Below are 23,405 nucleotides of genomic sequence, written 5' to 3' on the forward strand. Positions count from 1 at the left end.
GTTGTTGTTGTTGTTGGTTTTTTTTTTTTTTTTTTTTTTTTTTTTTTTTTTTTTTTGTTAGCCGACAAAACCTTTCGGACGCTGCTCTTGGACACATTTGTCTTTGTTTTTATATAAACCATGACAGCAATTCATTGAGAAAAGAGAATTACATGAACACGAGAACTAGGATAACCACCTTGGCTCGAAACATTGTCAAATTGTTGTTGAACGTTATAAAAATGAAATAACTGATGACGTAGTACATCATGCACAGTCACTAAATTGATGGCCCAGCCTATGAATAATAGATACAGACATAGTGGAAAATAACATGAGAATATGAAATTCACAATTAGTGTAGTAGATAGTAGAAAAATCGTGCAAATGATGATACAAGCATCAAATTTGGCATTTCTGTTCTGCAGGGCTTTCTGATCAAAGCTGCCTGATTGGCCATTTGAAAATCCAAATTTTTCAAAATGCCTGCCTGGGCATTCTCTGCCTGCGACTCTGGGCAATGGTATCCAGTGTCCCTTGAGAGACAAAATTCTTCTTTGCCCTCCGGTGAGTTCTACATCGACCGGCAACATTAAGGACGGTGGTCTTGAAGGCACTCCACAACTCTTCAGGATCCCCCAAAGCTCCCAGACCACCCAAATCTCCACTCAGCATGTTTGCAAACTCCTCAGCTACCGTCGCATCCTTGAGCTTGCCAACATCCAGCCGAGGTTGGGATGGTACCATTCTCCCGGATTTAAGGTGCAACTTCAGAGTTTCCACAACAAGCCAGTGGTCAGTATTGAGGAACTGAGCACTCCGGTAGACCCTGCAGTTCTGGATCTTCCTCCAGCGACCATCAACGAACACACGGTCAATCTCCTTTGCTACACCGCCATCATTGGAATACCAAGTCCAGCGATGAGCCTGTGGATACTGAAATGTTGAACAGCCACCTGAAGTCCATGACTTCTTACAAAGTCAAGGAACTTAGTGTTATTCTGGTTCACAGTTCCTGACCCATGGGGACCAACACATGTCTCAGAACCATCCCTATCAGTTCCAGTCGATGCGTTGAAATCCCCCAAGACTAGAAGTGTATCTCGCCTGTGGCACTGACCAACCACAGACTCGAGCGTGGCGTAGAATGCATCCTTCACGGTGAGGTCACTCGCCTCAGTCGGAGCATAAACAGAGACCAGGTAAATGACACCCAAGGAGTGACAAATCCTTTGTCTCTTAATACGCTCATTGACCGGTGTTACCTCAATTATCATTGAAGTCAGATTATTGGACACAGCTACAGCAACTCCTTGGGTATGGTAACCATCAGAGCGACCAGACCAATGGTAGGTATAACCACCCACCATGATCTCACCGCAATCCGGTCTCTGAACCTCAGAGTGCTGCAATACTGATGTCCATACGCTTGAGCTCAGATGATAACAGAGACAGGTGATTATCCTCTCTTCGGGACAGGACATTCCAGGCACTCGCCCAACGGGACCACCTCAGTTTAACCCAAAGAGACCGCCGTCTGGTGGACGACACCTCAGCACCATTCCGACACACTCTCCCACAATCTGACCCAGGAATGTTACCCCGTGGGTTTCTCTCCTATCATCAAAGATTGGGGGTCCCGAAGGCTTTTCCCCAATCCCGTCATCTGGTGAGCTGCCCTGCGATGGGAAGCTGCACAGGAGATACTCCCACGGAGTGGATTTTCCGATTTCTTAAATGCTTTTCAAATGTTCTGCGGAGTGAAGGGTTTTACGGTGCAAATCCTGCCACTAACCTCCGAATAAAATGTAACCCAACTGCAGAAGGACGTCCGCAGACACAGTTGGGCACTAGATATGGATGGCCGTTGGCTCACAAGGAGCTCCTCCGCCCTTTGCTTTAAGCTCTATTATATACAGACATGCACAGCGAAAGATAATATGCATATGCAATGCTCCAAGCACATAAAATGCGAATTCAGCACTCTGCTGATGTAAAGGACAAAGGCCATATGATATGACAAAGAGCCAGCTAATAGCTGATGACACTGGATAGCAGGCTCAGCCGACCAAACTGGGAATGTAAATTCTGCATCCTTTACCCTCTTCCAACCAAAATATTTACAACCAAATCTTCCCAACTGGGGTCCTTTTAGACCCCAACTCAATACCACTCAATTTCACAGGGGGCAATTACATCCTGGTGGAAATTGGTCTTAATCCCTATCTACAGTAATTAACACAGCACCACCCCACCCTCCCCATGTGGTGACAAGTAAAAGACTTAAGCTCACAGTCTCCCTTCTTGATTTGCATTGCGATGTTTCCTACATGCCCACGGACCAAGCAATTTCATCCAATCCTATCTCTCCCATGAAATTCCCCCATATACCGCACAAACATACATATATATATATATATATATATATATATATATATATATATATATATATATATATATATATATATATATATATATATATACACACACACACATGTATCTATTACTGGCTCATATAGGTAAAGGAATGAATAAACCATGAAACAAATCATGTAACTAATATAGAAATAACACATCAAAATGGATGTCTGGGGTCTAAGAAAGCCCCTGTTGGTAGAATGAGGGTTAATAACATTTTAATTACTACGTGTGCAAAATTCTTATTGATATAAAAAGATCAACTGTTTAGTGATTATTATTTTTTTTTAAAAATGTAATACTCAGGCAATTTTTTTCAATAGCATCACAACAAGGATTGCACACAGATCAACATGGATGCATCGGATGGCAGGCCCACTGAGAACTGTGCTCAAATGGTTCCATCACTTCCTTTTCCTGTTAAAAAAACACAAATGGCTCGCAGGGGGCTCTAACTCACAAAATGCATAAAATATATGTACAAATGGCAGAAGAATATATGTGCATGCCTGGTGTTGGCTTAATGGTTTGGGTCCTGAGGACCATGTGGGGTTGACACAGCCTGTCATCCTTCTGTGGTTGGCAAAATGACCCCAACTTACTGGGATAATTGAGCCATTTGAGTATCCTGTGTTGGAGTGGTGACCTGTCTAGGATTGTACCCAATAGCGCAGGAAACTGTTTCAGCAGCACTGATGATCTGTACATAGTATTGTCCCAATGGGATGGAATATACGTATGTGCTCTTTTTGCTGAACCTTTATAAACCAGTTTCTGAACTGCCAGATCATCTCTATCCATTGTTTATACATCGTGTGTGATCGGTGATAGGGAGTTCAGCCTCTCCGATTCATCGTGGTTACTGGTTAGACATGAGCCAATGTTACACTTGCGGTATCACTGGGCCATTTTGATTAATAGCAGTGGAGCATTGAAGCACAGCCCTTATCTGGGGTGATTAATTTGCTGGGAAGGTAAAGCAAGCAAGATTTGGATGCTGGGCGCCCCACCTCGGGAAGTTAAAACTATTAAGCATTTCAGATGCTGTCTGTGGTTGCTTAACAACCTGTCGTGCTGCAGCGTTATATGTGGTTCATCTGCTTCAGGGTCGTCGGCCAAGGAAGTGTGCCTGAGAACTTCCATCATGACCCCCACTGCCTCAAACCCATATGTTACTTTTTCATGGCCTAACTGTAGCACTTCGAGCCCCAACGTTTTGGGTGTAAGTACTTCAGAATCTGGGCAAGGTTTTAAGCTACCACACATTGGACCTGACGCCCGTTTTGAGACCACCAAAGGCCACTACAAAATGTATATTGGGGTGGTATGGGGGCAGGCAGCGCTGCCACAGGCCCGCACGCAAAAGGTGACCTCCATGAGTCGAATAACTCCCCAGCTTTTCTATGTCCAACACGTCCCGAAACCACTGCCGGGAAAAGCGAATTCAGCCAGGCGGCACTGGTCAGCCCCTGCTTGTAATAAATATAAAATGACATGTTGGAGAATATGATTCTATTTTGGTGTACATCTCAAGAGCTGTATCCTTATTCATCAAATTATTTTATGAAAGCTCCTGGGCTGACCAACAGAAATGTTGAATAATGCAAGATGTTGAAATGAAAAATGTTTGATTCCCCAATTTTAGTGAGGTTAAATGATTTGATATATTTTTGTGAAATTACTTATAGAGGTTAATATTGCATAGCATAATGTTAGAGATCAGGTGTGTGGTACTGAATCGGTGCGACACATCGGCTGTCTCGGAGGTCCCATCAGCAAGGTGTCGTGCCAGTGGACACGTGATCTGGCTTGAGGTCTTTGAATCATTCGGCGCAATTCGTACCAGGCTGCCGGGATGCCCGGTGGCTGTAACAATATATAACCTGAAACAAAATGGTTGTGTTCAAAAAATACAGAAATCTTAGTGACAATACCAGGTCGCACAAAATGTAATGTCCCAATTAGAATTTGATTTAATATACAAGAGCATGTAGTTAATTTGAGAATAGAACCTTGCAGATATAATTTGGGGTGTAACTGGCCATTTTCAAGAAACGTACAAGACCTACAACAATTAAATCGGTCTCTTACGGAAGAATATTATCCGCTTGGTATTGGTTGAAAACTGATTTGTATCACCAAAGTTGTACAGAGTTTACAAGGTATCTTTATTTCATTTCACTAATTTTGCCCCTGGATATTTGCGAGCCCATTCTATACTCGTCGGGGGTTTAATTAATAATTGCCTGTTGCTTGTGATTTTATCATAAAGGCAACCATTTGACATTTCTTCTTTCTGATCCCTTGTGCTTTTTACAGAAATATATTTCCTGCCAACCTTGTTGCTGCGGCATTTCAGTCGGTGAGATTACATGTGATGTGTCTTTTTTGCCTTGCACGTTTGGATGTAGAGTCAGATATAAACTTTTTAGTTTAAAGCTTAGCTGGAATTTAAATTCCAGATAAGGTTTGTCAACGCTCTCCGTCCGTCCGTCTCCTATTTCGACTTCTCCAACCAAACTGCTGGACTGATCCGGCTGAAAATTGGCAGCAACGTTCCTCTCCTGACTGGTAACAGGGATTGCGAAGCTCGTTCCGGTCACATGCTTGACCTACTTTAAGGAGGTCAAAATGGCCGACTTAGTAAATTTATTCAAAAATCTTCTTCTCCAGAACCACCAGACAAAATGCTACGAAATTTGGGTGACAACATTAAGACAGGGGCCTGATATTAAATTGCAGAGGCAATGTCGATCATGCGACTGGAAATGTGTCAAAATGGTGGTTGCGTAAATTCCTTACAAAATCTTCTCCTGATTCACCAGTCAGAATGCTATCAAAATTCGGTTACAACATTAGGCCAGGGTAAGGATGGTAAATTGCCAGTCATGCTGATCACATGACCGGAAGTGGGTTAAAATGGCCGACCTAGTCACTTTTTGGTAAAATCGTTTAAATTCCTTCAAAAATCTTCTCCAAAAACACGAGTCACAATTCTACTAAATTTGGGTTACAACATTCGGCCAGGGTCCAGATAAGCTACAGTTCCAGTGGTCCTATTTTTTATTACCTCTGCCACTAAAGGTGAAGGAGGTTATGTTTTCAGCCCTTTCTGTTTGTTTGTCTATTTGTGTACAGGATATCTCAAAAGTTGTGGATGGATCTTCACCATTGAGAGATCGGGACAAAAAATGTTTTTGTGCTGTATAGCATGATATCTCAAAAATGTATTGGGCCTGATATGTACTCGTGGGTCAGGCATTGCGTGGCGGAGGTATGCGCTCTACCGAGTGCCCTTCTCGTTTTTATGTGTTGGTTTGTCTAATATTGGGAATGGAAAGTGGCTCTTTAATAAAAAGGCATCATTATAATATCAAAACTTGCCTCTGTATGCCACAAAGTGGTGCCATAATGACGTGCTTTCAGCAAATGCAATCATGCTGAATATGAACTCAAAGCTGTATTCATTTTTTTTTTTAAAGGTTTTTAGTGTACACCTTGTTGAATGATTGAAAGATGAATAGAGGAACAAGTTTTGTCAGCAATTTGATATTTTTCTTCTTCTTCTTCTTCTTCTTCTTAGTATGGAACGGTGTACATAAATGTGTCTCGCTGGGTGAACATGACCAATGGAAGTGAAGTTGTGCAAATTCTACTTAATGAAAAGGTACATCATTTATGGTTTACAAAAATTTCAGATTTTCCAAAATGTATTGTGGTTCTGGCCTGCTATGCTGCCTTTAGTACCATCCACAGTTACGGACTCTTTTTTTTCTTTGTACATTTACAAATGCTATACAGTACATCGCCATGTGACGTGACTGAGCCCGACGTTGCAAGCTCGGATTCCGATTAGCCGATCGGTGAGATTAGTTGATGTTCTGTGAGGAGCTTAATTTATTTAAACCATCCCTACTAATTTTAGGGTTGTGAGGAGAAATCCCACCAGAACTTCACGTAGTTTTAGCAATTTAGGCCCCACACATGTGGTGCACGGAGAAGGCGTCACACATGATTTGAAAAACATGAATGCTTTATTAAACTGGAAACATGCATTTCCTCGTAAAGTGGCTTCTGAAAAAGGGAGTGGGTGACATAAGATGGCCGACGTAAGGACACCACAAGCGTGAACCTTACCCATGAAATAGAAGGGGGGGAATGAGTCCTTTTCCAAGAAACCGACTGCTTTCAGCCACTGTGGCTGATGCGCAGATGACGGGAAAAGTACCTTCGCTCTTCTTGCCCAATCGCCCTCCTTGTTTTTCCTCCATCATAACACTTTTGGTTGCTGCGGTCTGTTTTACTTTGCTCTTTGGCCTCACACTCCGGACTGGCACATTTCCTCCTGTTCTTTCTGTGCCGCTGTGGTTCGTCCACTCATTAAGAAGAGGGGTGGGTCATATGCACAAACTGTAATTTGTGCCGGTAAGACTGGAGGATCAAATGCAAGGAGACTTCTAAGCATAACTGAAGAATACTATTCTTAAAACATCAGATGAACTGACATTTATCTACATGGGACTTCTTAAACTACACTTAACTTTCATCATTCATGATTTGCTGAGCTACCTCTTCCCTATTCAACGCACATTACAATATAAAGATTATGCTAATTTATTATGAATATGAAGGCGTTACTTGTGATGCTCCTTTGAGAAGTTAATTGGGATGTACAGTAGTCTTGAAGGACTACAGGGAAGAACAAAGAAGCTGAGTGTATGGGGCTATCACTTTCCCATCACAGAAGAGTCGGTCTCTGTCTTCTACCGCCTCCTTTCTGATCTTGCACCCTTTGTTCTCTCCATGTTTTATCCCCCTCTCCCCAGCACCACTCCCATCTGGTGAAACTACCTACATCCAGGATCACTGCTCACTTCCACTCATTCATTCCTCTTTTTATCCCACCTGTAGAACCAACTTCCACATTCTATTCAATCTCATTCTTCCCTCCATGTCTTCTTGATGGTTTATAGATGTACTGTCGTGAAGAAAAAAATAAAGGTTTAAGTTACAAACCACTCAATAAATTCTCCACTTATTTATTAAAAATGATGTATGAATGCCTCTGCACATGGAGCCCGTAACACTTCTGGTCACGCTGATCATAGAAAACATAACGGAAATGGAGTAGGAATGGTGGTGCGTGCGTTCAGTGAACATGTGTGCCTTGACACTCGCACATGGCTGTGAAATGATCACATGCTGTCAACTTCCCTTACATGAAGAAAGGAAGGAGAGATGGGAATGAGGGAGGGATGATGAGGGTGTAATGAGAGGTGGGGTTTTATCAGAGCTGTCGAAAGTCATAAATCATTCACATGCAATTATAGAAACTTACACAGTAGGGTTTTTTTTTTTAATCTAAATGGAGAAAATGCATGAAAACATCCAAGAAGGGTAAATAAGTATTGACAAATCTTTGGTTGAAAAGGATCCATTGTTTTTTTTGTTTGTTTGTTTTTTCGTGTGGGTTTTTTTTTTTTCTATTTTTTTTCATCAAACTGTTGCGGAGCTCATAGTGTAGCAGCATAGCAAACCTGTTGTGCATTTTGTGATACAAGCACCAAATTTGGCACAAATGTACATTAATATGTTGCGAACATTTTCAGATATTGGGCCACTTGAAATTCTCTCTTTATGTCCGCCATATTGGATTTCAAAAATGGCCGCCACTTGAAATCAACATTTGCTATTATCTCTGGACGTAATGCAGCTATTGACTTGATTCGGGTATCTAAATGTATGTTTTCGGGGGCAAGGAATCCAATGGTACCATTTTCAACTTAATATTATCTATCGCAGTCTGTTATATAATTTTATTTGGAAATTAACTAGGCAAATATTGGATTCAACACAATACTTTGAAAAGAATGTCTTAGTTCTGTAAATGTCTTAGGTATAATACTGACATGCTACATGGTCTAGTATTTGAGGCTAGGTGTACTGGTATCTGAGGCTAGGTATATACCGGTACTGAAGATACGTGTACATAAACAGTGTCATGTTAACAAGTTCAGCATTGCCACAAGTACATGTATGTTGTTGACTCATCGTCATGTGCAGTCCCCTTCACACACACACAGAGGTCTGTGCACTGAAAGGCAGCTTTTTTGCACTTGCAGCGCCTCACACACCCTTTCTTGCACTTGCAAGAAACCAGCTCAATGCAGCTGTGAGCTGCCTCAGTTAGCCTGGTCCAGTAAGGTGTGTACTGTCCTTCTCCAGTCCTTGACCAACCCCAGTTGGTTGGTGGAGGGAGATCTGGTGCTGGCAGCAGTATCTGACCCCACACATGTCCACCTTGATACACTGCCCTCTTGACATGTTCCTCCAGAGCTGCCTTTGTTGGAGGGATGAGCTGCACATTGTTCTTCCTTGCAAAGAGTTTCCTCCTGGCCTTGTCAATGTCTGTGCATTTGCTGGTTCAATCATGCAACAGGATCACGAACCTCTCGATGATGCACATTGCATCGTCTGGTATGTCACGAGGTGCAGAGGACAGCAGCAGCAGCACCTCAGTGAGTTCTGGCAGTACCGTCCAGACTGCCCACGCAGTCTTCTTGCCATGTCATGAAAACTAGACACAGTGTCACATCCAGTTAGAGCGTGGAACATTGGCAGTGCACGAGCCTTCTCTCGTCCCAATCCAGCTGCTATTTCGTGTGCTGCTCGGTATCGGATACTCTGGCCTGTTCCGAATGCTTCTGGTCTTCTGGTTGCAACTCCTGTGCCAGGGACACTGCCAGCACCACAACATCGGTGTCTCCAGTCCGGATGAGTATTGCATGGTGTCCATGCTGGACTGCGTGAGATGCATGCAGCAACATCCGACTGTCAGCTTCTTCATGGTTACATGAGGCGAGTGAGGTCAGATCTGGCAGTAGTGGCTTGCTGAGCACTGCCTCTCCATCAGTAATGATGAGTTGCTTGTCCTCCTGGTCAAACCATTCCATGAGAGCTGCTGAGAGGAACCTGAACAGCTCGGTCTTGTTGCTGTCCACTCGTAGGAAGTTCTGCCATTCTCCCGGTATGGCTGCGGCAGCCACCACACGTCTCCGCACACCTTGTCCCCGCTTTGCACGTGTACTACCTTTCAGTGAATCAGCAAGGTAAGTATCCCAGACCAGATCCAGGCGTGACACTGTTTGCAGCTTCGTGGACATATATGGAATAAAGATCTGTTGTGCATACTCTTCAAAGGTCTTTGATGCAGCCGGCTTCAGCATCTGGATGATGGCTGCTCCATCAAGCACAATACAGGTCGTGACAGGAGTCTCTGTCTTTGCGTCGGAGACTTCTTCCAAGCATTGAGGAGATCACTCTTGGTACCAGTGCAGAGGCTTCCACCATCAGACAATGCAGGAGGACATGACTGATTCTCATGACAAAAGAACTCCTCAAGGTTTCCATCCCTCGTCTGGCAGCCAATGTACAGGCGTGCGAAGAGTTCACAGTCATTATTGATGGAGGCGAGCTGTTGCTGACCTATGCTCTGGCTTCTTGGAGTGGAAGTGCTGAACACCTTCAGCTTGTTACGAGGAATGGGTGCGTCCACTGCCTTTGTTCTGTCCAACAGACACTCTCTGGTGAAAGCCTCGAACTGCTCTTGGCCAATCCTCTTGGCATTCATCACGGTCTCCACAGCAGCAGGATCTGCGATCTCCTTTCTGTCCAGTTTGACTACATCCTGACTCTCCTCCTCGAATGGGTTGCCCATCTCCTCTATGACACCGACGAGAGAGCGAACATCTTTCAAAAATTAGGCCTGTAGACTTGGCGTCTGATCATGATGACGTATGTCTGCTGTTTGCCGTCTCCAGTGTTGGCTCCCATCCTGGAATTCTTCGATCACCCTGGCAACTTCTGGTCCCGCAACAATCCAGCGACGTAGGGCACTAGGGTTGTCAGTGAGCCCAACTGCTCCACCGTCTCCTTTGATGCAGGCATTAATCTGCTGATGTGCCTGGTCAATCGGGATTGAAGAGAACACCCTCTGTGTTTTCTGAACGGTGAAGTGGCTTTCCCTGAATTTCCTGGCTCCATCTGGGTGTTTGATGGTGAGTTCGGCCATGTCATTCAGGTGCACTGGTATCCACCTAGCATAGTGGGTGTGATCCAGTGCATGGAACCAGGGGACCAGCTCTGTCAGAGCATCGAGGTACATCATTAACGATCCCTGCCTGAGAGAACGCACATACACTAGAACTAACAGTTCTAGTTCCAGCACGGTTGCCCAGTAGTGAAACTGGGGGATGTCTTCTCCTCTCTGGCAACACCAGTCTTCAAACTCCGGAAGGTCCTCTGCATCCCTGATTTCTCCCAGACAGTAGTGGTTGTAGGCACGGTGTTGCAGGATGTACAGTGCTGCTGCAGTCACTTGATGTGCTCTTCTTGTGCGCAAGACATGGGATGCTTGCAGGAATGAGTCTGCTGTCCCTGCTGTTAGGGTTAGGGTTAGCTAACAGCTAACCCTAACCCTAACAGCTAACAAATCCCTAACAGCTTCCAGAATCAAGTCAATAGCTGCATTACATCCAGAGATAATAGCAAATGTAGATTTCAAGTGGCGGCCATTTTTGAAATCCAATATGGCGGACATAAAGAGAGAATTTCAAGTGGCCCAATATCTGAAAATGTTCGCAACATATTAATGTACATTTGTGCCAAATTTGGTGCTTGTATCACAAAATGCACAACAGGTTTGAATATTTGGGCTAAGCCGCCCCACTATCAGCTCCCCCTCGGATGGATTGAGGTGCCGCAGCGACACTCCAGCCCTGCACCCCTGCCAATAGAAGGGGCTGATCCAGCATTTTTTTTGAGGGGGGGGTGGGTGGTCCAGAAATGAAAGGTTGAAAAAGATCCATTGTTATTTTTTTGTTTTTTTTCCATGTGGGTTTTTATTTTTATTTTTTTCTTTATACTGTTGCGGAGGTAAGCTCTCCTCGGGTGGATTGAGATGCTGCAGCGACGCTCCAGGCAGCACTACACCTCTGCCAATGGCAGGGGTGGATCCAGGATTTTATGAAGGGAAAGGTTACATGCTGTCCCAGATGCTGTGAGTTCAGAACCACAAAGCATGTGGTCTGGGACCCGCTTAAGGGACTTTTTAACTCCACTTAACATTCATCCTCCGGAAGCTTTGGGATTTTAGATGCTCTCAGGTGTGCTCTGAGCATCAACTGACCACATTGGCTACATTTTTGGAGGGGAAAACAAATCATTAGTTTCCATTGTAAGATAAGTTTTATTTCCATTTTTTATTGTTCAACATGATTGAGTTGGAACCTGTAGCTTTGTCAACTTAATGGAGCACCAGCTACTCAACACAAAAAGTTAAAACAAAACGATGTCCTGTAAAAATGAAATTGCACATTTTCAGCGGATGAGACACTTCCCGAAGCACCCACCGCACGGCCCAACACAGACGGAAACGTACGTCTGTCTAATCGATGTCCCGTTGAGAGCACGGGAACTTTTACCGAAATGTGCAACCAAGCAGCTTGGAAAGTGTTTGCCAAGTGGCTTAAGCACTCAAGCAAGCACTCCAACAAAACGGTTGATAAGAAACGACTCGTTTGGCACGCGATTAGCAAAACATTAAGCGTACACCACCCGGAGACGCCTGAAATGTCAAGCCATGGACACTGACGTCTCCAGGTGTTTATAAGCATTGCAATGTACCCAGCGATTCATAACTATGTGAATTAATGAAATGAAATGACTTCATCCACAAAAGAGTTGCAGCTTAATGCAGAACAACTCTGGAGACATCGCAAAGTTCAATCACCCGTGAAATAAACGTTGCAGAAAATGCTCCATTTTGCCTGCTCGTCTGTGCACGTGTCATGTGGTACACGTCCCATTGAGGTCCGCGCAAACGTTATAACTTTTTTTTAAACGTCCGTTTTTTTATACCAGATTTGCTTTGATTCCTTGTAGAGCACCTCACGAAACCTCCGGAAATATAGACATAGATCTGGCAGACGCTATGGATTTGCAGTCCCTCTGGTTTAGCAGTGAATGCATTAAATCGTTAGCTCAATGAAGCCGGTTAATTTTGTTACATTGCGAAAAAATTTTGTTCACTCAATATAATTTTCCAGACAGTAGAAAAAGATGTTTAATGCTTTGTAAATTTCACATTTTTTATGTACGCATTGAGGAGGGAACATAGCCTTGCATGCTTAAAGTAAATAGCTACATCGGCTTAGTTATAAGACTCATTATTTCTTTAAATTATCAGATTTCACAACAGATTTTGACACTTATTTAGCCCGGACGATATCCAATCCTCAAAACCGAAATAACATTTCGATGATTTACTTTAATTCGTCCGTGAGAGTGGATCGTGGAAAATCGTATCATAATGCATGAAATCGCTCCAAGCTCCTAATTTGAAAACTATAGTACTTACAAAAGCAATGTACACAACGATTCGTGGCTATGATGAATAGGCATTCAATATGAGTGAGGAAAGTGAAAAAAAATTTTTATCATGAAGAAATCGTTGCAGCCTGTTCCAAGTCAAGGCATGGTTGAGCAGGCTAAAAAGCATGGCGGCTTCAGTCCCCAGTGACGTTACTCCGGAAATGTCTGAAGACCCAGAGAGCGAGGTGGCCGAAGATTGCCTGATGAAGGATATAATTAAATAATGCAGTTAATTATCTTCAAAAGGGGTGTTTTAATTAACCCAAACATCCAATTTTCACTTTTGCACTTCCTTAGAGTTTTCTTCGTATGCATGCAAAGTTTCAGGATGCTCGGTTTAATGGTTTTGGAGTTATGGAGGAGATGCACACACACACACACACACACACACACACACACACACACACACACACACACACACACACACACACACACACACACTTTTATTGGTATAGATTATTATTCCTGACTTGGGGGTCCAGATCCCCAGCACCCCACCCCCCATAAATCCACCAATGAATAGGATGGTACAAAGGTCACACACTTACCTTTGAGCTGTTCCTTTTGAGCTCAATTCCTGAGCAGACTATAATCTGTCGGATTGGTGCTTCACAAGTTACATCAGTGTCATCCCTTAAGCCGCTGTCACACCTTGACGTTTTAGCCAGCGTATGGCAACGTATCAAAATGTATGTAAAACGCTGGCGTACGGTGAACTATTGATTTTTTTTAATTTTTGGGTGTATAATAACGTGTTGGACGTATGAATAACGTATTAGTAACGTACACAGAACGTTTCGATATATAATAATTTCGAACGATAGATAACTTATACCAACGAATGCTGAGCGTGTTGTCGGCGTTCACAACCTATGCCCAATGATAGTCTAACTTATGCATAGCGCGGCAGCGTATCGTCGACGATCACATGGTGTAGGCTATTCATAAGCTGCGGCTCGACGATTCAAATCTTAACCGCACTAGACATCGAAGTGTGAAGCCGCTGTCACACCTTGACGTTTTAGCCAGCGTATGCCGACGTATGAAAAATTTGCCGAACCAAGCTGGCACACATCGAATACGTTATGGGTAAGTTTTGTATACGTTAAGAGCACGCTGGCATACGTCGTAGTACGCCGAGTACGTCGACAAATTTTCAGCATGTTGAAAATTTCTCGACGTACTCGACGTATGACACACATTCCACATACGCTGGCATTAGTTGTAGGCACGTTACGCGATCGTTGACACACGTCAACACACGTTACTTGTACGTTACTCATAAGTCGAAACACGTCAAGGTAATGGTTAGCATCAGTGTTCCAGACTCCCTAGTTTTTTTTTTTTAGTTTTTTTTCTTCGGTATGACGGTTATGATTTAAATCGTTGAGCTGCAGCCTTTTAATTATATTATAACCGCACTAGAAATCGAAGTGTCAACATAACCGTCATACCGAAGAAAAAAAAAAAACAGGGAGTCTGGAACACTGACGCTAACCATTACCTTGACGTGTTTCGACTTATGAGTACCTTACAAGTAACGTGTGTCGACGTGTGTCAACGATCGCGTAACGTGCCTACAACTTATGGCCAGCATATGCGGAACGTGCGAGTCATACGCTGGCATACGTCGGGAAATTTCAAGCATGGAAAATTTGTCTAACAGCTCGGCGAACTACGACGTTTGCCAGCGTTCTACGACGTATGCCAGCGTGCTCTTAACGTATACAAACTTACCCATAACGTATTCGACGTGTGCCGGCGTTTTAGCCCAATTTTGCATACGTCAGGCATACGTTGGCTAAATCGTCAAGGTGTGACAGGGCCTTTAGATGGACGTTAAGCTGGGTGTTCCATGTGTTGGCATCAGCTGGTGAATTTTAAATCCCACTGTCATTCACTAAGAGAATGCGAGTTGTCACAAGCAACCTGAACACGTTGCAAATTCCTCCTCTAAAAAGCTACAGTTGAACTTCAGACTTTGCCAACTGATTTGTGACGATACTTTGACCAAACTTCCCCCACGGCGACCTTACAAGAAGGCAGTGTTAATTGCTTCCATCGAAGAAGTAGTCGTAGTAGCCTCATGTAGTGGTATTCCTGTTTTGAGATCTTTCATAAATCATGAAATGATTCTAACAGTTTGTATAATACTGCAGAATATTATTAACATGCAATGTTGTAGTGCAGGTATAAGATTTTTGTTTTTCTTTGACATGAGATGTTTTTCTTCTCTAATTGGTTCTTTGATATGAAACTCCACAGGTTCCTAGAGGTTCAGACGTTGACGGGATGAATATTCTTGGCCTGATCACATACGCTGTTGCCTTTGGTATCGCACTGAGAAAGCTTGGCTCGATGGGGGATGAGCTCATCAGATTCTTTGATGTATTCAATGAGGGCACAATGGTGGTGGTGTCATGGGTCATGTGGTGCGTAATGCTTTTGTCATGAAACTCCCCCTTTTTCTTTTCTCTTTAAAAGTGAGGCTTATTGAAGAAAAATGCTAAATTTGCAGAGGCAGGGCAATTGTTGGGCACAAAAAGAGAGAGAGAGAGAGAGAGAGAGAGAGAGAGAGAGAGAGAGAGAGAGAGAGAGAGAGAGAGAGAGAGAGAGAGAGAGAGAGCACTCTGAAATGAGCAAGTAATAATATTGGATAAGAAAGGGTTAATGGGTAATAAAGCTCATAAGTCAGGATGGAGAATGACAGAAGGATTGCAGGATGGAGCAGAGGGAGCAATCTCAGAGAAGAGGCAGGAAAATATACTATATGTAAACAGCTGACCCCATGCTTCAGCCTCATCACCGGAGATTCCAATAAGTTTGAGAGCTTTAGATTCCACAGAATTCAGGAGAGATGGATGTCTCATGTGCCAGGCCATTGGGGAGAGCAGTAATCTGAGCTATGAACAAAGGTCTTGTAGACTGTGAGTTGCTCTGATTTTCCAAGGAAAGACTGATTGATGGAGGATGCGCAGTCTGATGCTGTATTTTGAGGTCAGCTTTGCTACGTCATTAGTCTTGGTGAGGTCATGGCTGGAGGTGACGCCCAGAAGTTAAGAGATGAGAGGGTGCAGGACGGGAGCAGGGGGAGTAGGAGGGTGCGAGATGTGGGGTGGGACGACGGGGGAGATGAGAAGGTGCGGGATGAGGGGGAGCAGATGCGAAAGTGTGGGACAATGGAAAATTACAATTCCATGGGATAATGGGAAAGTGGGAAAGAGATTAGAGGGCGGATGCTAAAGAAGGGGTAGAGTTGGATGGTCGTGGGCTTGTTGATGTGGGGGAGGGTGCTGACACCGTGAAGGAATTTGAATGTCATCAGCAGACAACTTCCTCAAACTGCACTTCTCAAGATTGCCAAACTAGACATATGGGGACAAAGGTCATTGGATGGGTGGATGGAATTATTCTTCCTGTTATTATTTTTTTTAAGGTACGGAGAAATGTTGTGCTGTAACAGGAGGGTTGATTGACCAAGTGCTTCGGTGAGACAGGTTTATAACATATTCCTTGTAAAGAAGAGGAATATACCGTAATGTAGAAGAACACATTGTGTACTCGTCATGGAAAAATATAGAAAGTGAAGCATTTTGAAATGTTTTCAAAAGCTTTTGGAGGAAAAAGCATTTCCTTCCATGAATATTCACTTTGGAGATATTGAGAAAAGGGAGAGATAAAGAAGGAAGTATCAGCAGAATGATATCGTGTTTTGGTGGGAAAAAAAAAATTGGAAGTTAGGAGGGGTAATAGGATAACGTTGAAGAGGCAGAGGAGACTATACTTGGGGACAGGGGGTTGGGGAAAGAAACGTAACGAGAAACACAACTTCAATACAGAGACAGAATTTGTTCACCGGCTATCTGAAGAGTATGCCTTGAGCAATTCGAAAACTAATTCGACAAGACAGCACAAGGTACAATTTAACTCAGAAAATTAGATGAAAACACAGGAACAAAAATACAATGTAACAGAAAGTCACGATGGATCTGGTTTGGAAAACTTAGCTATGATTTTGGTAGTAGGAGCATTTGCAGATTCAACCAATATGTGGAGCAACTCCGAACCGGAATGATCTGCATGTGGAGCAACCCCGTGCCGGATTGACCTGCAGGTGGAGCAACCCTGAATTGGAAAGGCATTCAACTGCATGTGGAGCAGCCCGGAACTGGAGAGACATTGACATGCATGTGGAGCAGTCCTGAACTGGAGAGACATTGACATGCATGTGGAGCAGTCCTGAACTGGAAAAACATGAAATAAGTGGGGGAATTATCATACTGTCTGTCTTTTTCTTTGTATGCCCTCCTGTACCACTGGGCAGAATGAGTTGAAAACTTGTGGTTGTACTCGCAGAGCGCACGGGAATGTTTTCGGGTTGGAGGGTTGGATGATTTGGAGACTTAGCAGCATATGGTGGAAAAGTTGCTGCAGGAGCTAGAAACCACCGAGACAGTAATCAGGTCAGTGAGCCCAAGACAGACAAAAGTGGAGCGAATTCTTCAAAAGGCTCCATATGCTGCCAGGCACGACAGGATCATAACCAATCAAACAAAATGTGTACCGTATCGTGCCACCTGGTGGAAACCAGTATTAGAAGTCATAACTAGAAAGCATTTGAAAATGCAAAGCCTGTCCGCATCGGCTTTGTATTCAGACTTCTTCTTTTTCCGTATGCTAAACATGACAATTTTTTTTTTTAAATACAAAAAAAAACTATTTTAGGCAAACTTGACCTTTTGACCTCAAATGCAATAGGTTTCAGTGACTCGATATGTAAACCCTGCTGAAATTTCAAGTCAGTCAGATGAAAATTGACAAGTTTGTGATGCTGACTTAAATTTCACCAAATTATTAATTTGTCTTCTCCATTTTTCTCATAAAGCTTTGTTGAAAATTTGATGACAAAAGCTTATATATGGTAATGTTATGGCCCGGACAGACAAACACACACAGAAGAAGTGATTGTAAAACCCCATCGTGGGTGAATTAACATGTCGATAAGGATGTGTACTTTGCTGGTACAGTAAGACTGAAACTTCCGGGGATATGTTCCTGAAAAATGCCGCGATATTCGCTGCATTGTTCTTTGTAATACATTGTCTAGGCTTGTGTAAGAGCGATGAAGCAGAACAAATCAGGACACAGCACAACAAAGGGAACAGCAGGAGAAAGGGGAAACACCGAGAGCAGGACAAAGGGACAAAGTAGATCAAGACGGACAAACAAGGGATGCCGGTAACGATGAGGGATAAGGGAGACCACAAAGGGTGGACAATATGGATGCATTCGCAAAATTTTCGGAGGGATGGGGGGTGGTTTAACGGGTGTTGAGAAAAAAAAAATCACGATTTTGGATGCGGGATGACGAGATGGTGGTGAACAGCTGTTTTGACGATCTGGAGGGAAGAATGAGACTAAAGAGAGTATGTAAGGTAGTTCCACAGGTGGGGAAAAAAGAGGAATAAATGAGTGGAGGCGAGCAGTGGTTCTGGGTTTTGGCAGTTTCACAAGAAAGGGGTTGCTGGTGGACCGTGTGCTTCCTCCAGATACCTGAGGAGGACAAAGCATGGAGAGGGCAGAGGGTGCAAGTCCAGAAATGAGGCAGAAGAAGACAGAGAGACCACCGACCTGTCGGCGAAGCGATAGGCCGAAACACTCGACTTCATCATGAGAGATTCCATTGATCTTGAAAGCCTTTGTTTCCTTGGCATCAAGCTGAGCAAGATGTGAGGCAGGGGAGCCAGCCCAGAGGGGAGAGCAACACTCCATCAGTGTTGATTTCTCAGGATTGAAAGACGTATTCTAAGTGTTTGACCAGTTTGTTATTTTTGGCAAGGTCTGAGGAGAGCGAAGAGGCTGCTGCCTGTCTGACAAAAGGATGAGGGGGTTCATGGCAGATAGTGGAGTCATCAGCAAAGAGACAAAGATGATTTTCCAGAGAGGCATTGAGATCATTGATGAAGATTGGGATGGGGCCTAGAACACTGCGTTGGGGTACTCCAGCCTTCACATGGAGGGGAGATGAAAGGGTTCGTTGAGAGCCACACATTGGCTACGAGAGTGGAGAAAGTCAGTAATCCAAGAGTGGAGTTGGCCTTGGATTATATCGGCAGATTTTGAGAGCAAGGCAGGATGCCAGACTGTATCAAAAGCTTGAGATTTGTCCAGAGAGATTTGTCCCTGATCTCATGTCTGATATTGAGGGCCTCCATCCATTGTTGGGAGAGTCGAAGCAGCATGTCCGATTTAGTGACCAGGTCTGAATCTGAATTGATCTGAGATGAGGCTGTTTGAGAAAATGAATGATTTTGTCAATTGTGATGATTGATTGCATGACCTTGCTGATGATTGGAAATAAGCTAATTGTTCTGTCATTAAGGGGATCGGTTTTTGCACCTTTTTTTATGGAAAGCTGCAATGTTGGCTGATTTCCAAGTAGATGGAAGATGACCTATGGTAAATGACAGTTTGAAAATGCCAGAGAGAGAGGAAGTGCAAGCGCAGCAAAGCAGGTTTTTAGGACGTGTGAAGTGATGCCCTCCGGTCCAGTTGCAGAGTCGAGGGTTGCCAGAAATTTTTCCACCTTTTCAGACGTAAAAGACACAGAATTCGGAAGCAGTTGTCTATGACTGGTAAGGATGGGTACAGACAGGAAGGGGTTAGGGACACAATAATTTGAAGCAAACACAGAATTGAGACATTCAGCCTTCTCACGAGCGGAGTCGGCTGAGGTGCCATTTGAAGAGAGGGAAGGGATGAAAGGCGAGCATACACCAGAGACTGACTTGACAAGATGCCACCAGGTTTTCGAGGAGGGAGACAAGTTTGAAAGCTCATTCTTGAGATTGGACAGACGTTGTTTTCTGGATCTTCTTTGGGTAGCCACACACTTGTTGCAAGCTTTGTGGAATGATCTCAGGTTGTCTTCGGTCGGATTTGCTTTCCAGGAGAATGCAAGTTGTTTTCAAGCGACTGCCTCACCACAGGTTGCAGAGTACTCAGAGTGGGAGGATGGATAAGATAATTGAAGACGAGATAGGATTAATCTGTGCATCAGAGAGAGCAGGTTTCTGTGGAAGAATTCCCAGGCTGAATTCATATCTGTGGCAGTGGATATAGATCAGTCCTGCAGTATAAAAAACAAACAAAAAAATTTTAACCTGCGAATACGCAAAACACAGGACCACAAATGTAGAAGCAGGTCACATTTTATAAACTGCAAATATGCAGGGTCCGCGAATGGCAGGGTTCCACGGTATATTGATAATTCTAACCACAGGACAATGTGGAGGTTTGGTATTGTTGTGTTCACCAGAGCTAGTGATTATGACAACATGAGCCTTACCTATCAATGGCTGAATAACCTAATGTTATTTGTGTTTGTACTTTTATTGTCAGGTTCATTCCTGTCTTTTTGAGAATTTACAGTCTGTTTGAAGATGTGATGGTCTCTTTCATGGTTTTGCATCATTCACTTTGTTTTCCAGGTATGCTCCAATAGGTGTCATGTTCCTTGTGGCCAGCAAGATTGTTGATATGGAGGATCCTGTTATTCTGGTCACTAACCTTGGCAAATACATCCTGTGTTGTGTGTTGGGCCACGTGATTCATGGTGCCCTGGTCCTACCTCTAATCTACTTTCTCATCACTCGGAAGAACCCATATATATTCCTTAGGGGCATTATCACGCCACTTGCTACGGCTTTTGGAACATCCTCCAGGTATGAGATCTGTGCTTTGAAGGTGTGTATGTCCTGTAACACACCCAACCCTACCGGATTTGAACCTTGTGTCTCCAGAGTTAACACTCCATAAGATAGCCTGAGCATGAAGGATTTAATTTACATCAGAGCATGCCAAATGATGGTTTGGGGTACGTCATGATTCACAATTTGGTTTGCACGTGACGAGAACTCAACTCTCATGTGTCCGCTGGTAATTTATTCGTGCATGTACAAGTGATCGATTCTACAACCACTAGAATAAAAAAAGTCAAACATCAAGTTTCATAAAATGGATAAATATATATCTGGACCTGAAGCTTGTGAAACAACAACAACAATAATATAACTAATTAAACAATCTGTCTTGATTGTAAAATAAATTGTGCTTATCAACTATAAAGATTTCGGCCCCACCTAACTTGTGCTCTGTCCTAATCAAGACGGACTCGCTTGAGCAGTAATCAGACACACAGAAGGAGAAAAGGGTGAGAAGATGCGGTGGAGGAAAAAAAAAAAGATGGTGGTTTCGGCTTGGTGAAGCCGAGCGAGTCTCCGTTGCCGAGATTCGGTGGGGTGAGCAAGCAACTATTGCCCGACGCATGTCTTGCTGTGAAGTGGCTTTCCGACCAGTCCAGGCAAACATACTGATCACGTCCTTAGGATCACGGGACCATTTCCTCCTTTTGCTGGGGTGGCTCAAAGACACCTTGATGATGCTCTCGTCTGGAGCCCTACTGAAGATTTCTGCAGAGAGGCTGAGAGAACCCGTGCACGTTTCTCGCCCTGTGCACCTGTGAACGTTCTGACTCAACGTTGTGTGATTTTACTTTACATGGAAAATGTTGAGGAGACTGCCTTCATAAAGCTATATTCTATATTTCCTCAAGGCACACAGGCGCTGATGGGCTGCAAGCTTGTGCCCCGTCACAATTACTGATTCTGGAGTCAACGTGTACTGTGACGCACTCGAGCTGAGCTTACTACTGAGCACGACCACCGACCTCATCCTATCCTCTTCGCTGTCTCCTTCAGTACTCTTGTGGCACTTCTCCAGCGTTGGCTTGTATAGCCATCTCGCGCCGCTCGTGGCGAGGTTTTCTCCTCTGCCCCACGAGGGTAGCGAATGCGCTACCTTGGCAATTGCTCACGTCATTATGCCTTGTCAACGCAGCTGTATCCTCAGTCGTATGAAGCTCGAGCATGTCGGACCTCCATTTTGATGCGGTTGTGTGTCAAAGTGAGAAATTACAATGGAGAAGGATTAGGAACATTTACAGTGAGGAAAGGGACAAACGGGCTGTGTTTACTCGTCCTCTGTTAATCCACAGTTGACTGAAGAAAAGGCGCTAAATCTTCCGGGTGTAACAATGTGGTGCGGGATGTCTTTCAAAGGACTGGTAGGACCAGTTTTCTCGAATGGGATTGTCACGGGTCTTTCCTCCTTACAAATTCTTCAGGAAAATGTAATGCCTTGCATTAATGAAATCTACAGTGAGGAAGTTTTATTTTCAACAATATGGAGCACCACAGCTTTACCACCATGCTGTGAGAGGTTATCTTGATACTCATTTACATGGAAGATGGGTAGGATGAAGTGGAAGTGTGCAGTATCCTCCCTGTTCTCCTGATCTAATACTCTTAGACTTTTACTTGTGGGGTACTCTGAAGGACACTGTCAGTTCAGGTTTTGGAGCATGCGCCGGAACAGCGCGTCGCTACATCCACTTTCCACCAGAACTGCAGGGGCCTCCTTCTGGCCAACCCCCAGGCAGATGCCTGGTCAATCCCCCATCTCCTTGATATGCTGATCAACCTGCTGCAACCATGAAGCATGAGGTTAGCCCATTGGCCTCCTCTGCTCACGAGGCTCCTTCGCTGAGAGAATCTGGTAAGCAGGATCAGCGTCAGGAAAATGAGCCGCATGTCCATACAGCCGCAGCTGACACTTACAGACGATGCAGGTAACAAACCTCATTTGAGTCTCTCTCAGCAACCGCTCGTTGGACATAATGTCTGACCAGCGAAATCCAAGGATTCTCCGAAGAGACCTGGTACCAAAAGAATTAAGTCTCTGTCTCAGATCCCTGGTCAGAGTCCAAGTCTCACATCCGTAGTGCATGACTGGAAGCACCAAGGGCCTGAAGACTCGGACTTTCGTCGTCCTGCACAGGTACCGACAGCGCCACACCACTTGAATGGTGAATCCATGACTCCCCAGGCCCGATCCAGATGTCTCTTGACCTCTCGCTCACAGCCAGCAGAGATGTGAATACCACTGCTAAAGGAAGTTAATCTCTCTGTGACCTCAGCATCTTCACCACAAACAGATACAGACAAGAGAGCAGCATAAAAGATGTCATTGAAAGCCTGGATCTTAGTTTTGACCCAGGAAACCAGTAATCCCTGGTGCACTGACTCCTCATTTAGCACCTTGAGAGCCCCCAAAAGGATATCCAGAGTCTCGGCAAAGATGACTGCATCATCTGTGAAATCAAGGTCAGAGATCTTGACATTCCCAAACGATGCACCGCAGCTTGATCTCTCCGAAATCCTCCCCAGAATCCAGTCCATACAAGTGCTGAAAAGTGTGGGGGCCAGTACACACCCCTGACGAACTCCAGTAACAACTGGAAATAAGACAGAGATGGTATTACCACATCTCACAGCACTCTCAGTACCAGAGTAGAGTTCAGACATCAGATCGATCAGTTTTGGTGGCACCCCACGAAGACCAAGAATCCTCCAGAGGACATCCCGATTCACTGAATCGAACGCTTTGCAGAGATCAACATCGGCTGCAAGCAGCCCCTGCCGAAACTCTCGTCTGCATTCGGTGAGGACACGAAGGGT

At 44.1% G+C, this 23,405-nt stretch overlaps 1 protein-coding gene across 1 annotated transcript in view; it reads left to right on the plus strand.

Annotated features, from left to right (window-relative positions):
* Window positions 1-23,405, plus strand: part of LOC147022869 (neutral amino acid transporter A-like) — a 43,956-nt gene that overhangs the window by 7,063 nt on the left and 13,488 nt on the right. The window contains exons 2-5 of the mRNA XM_085887768.1: window positions 4,717-4,759; window positions 5,981-6,064; window positions 15,094-15,260; window positions 20,319-20,552. Coding sequence (XP_085743894.1) covers window positions 4,717-4,759; window positions 5,981-6,064; window positions 15,094-15,260; window positions 20,319-20,552 — 528 coding nt within the window. The remainder of the gene's footprint in view (window positions 1-4,716; window positions 4,760-5,980; window positions 6,065-15,093; window positions 15,261-20,318; window positions 20,553-23,405) is intronic.

This window comes from Eptatretus burgeri, chromosome 7 (genome assembly GCF_056783735.1).
Source record: "Eptatretus burgeri isolate ZD-2024b chromosome 7, Ebu_testis_v1, whole genome shotgun sequence".
Taxonomy (NCBI): Eukaryota; Metazoa; Chordata; class Myxini; order Myxiniformes; family Myxinidae; genus Eptatretus; species Eptatretus burgeri.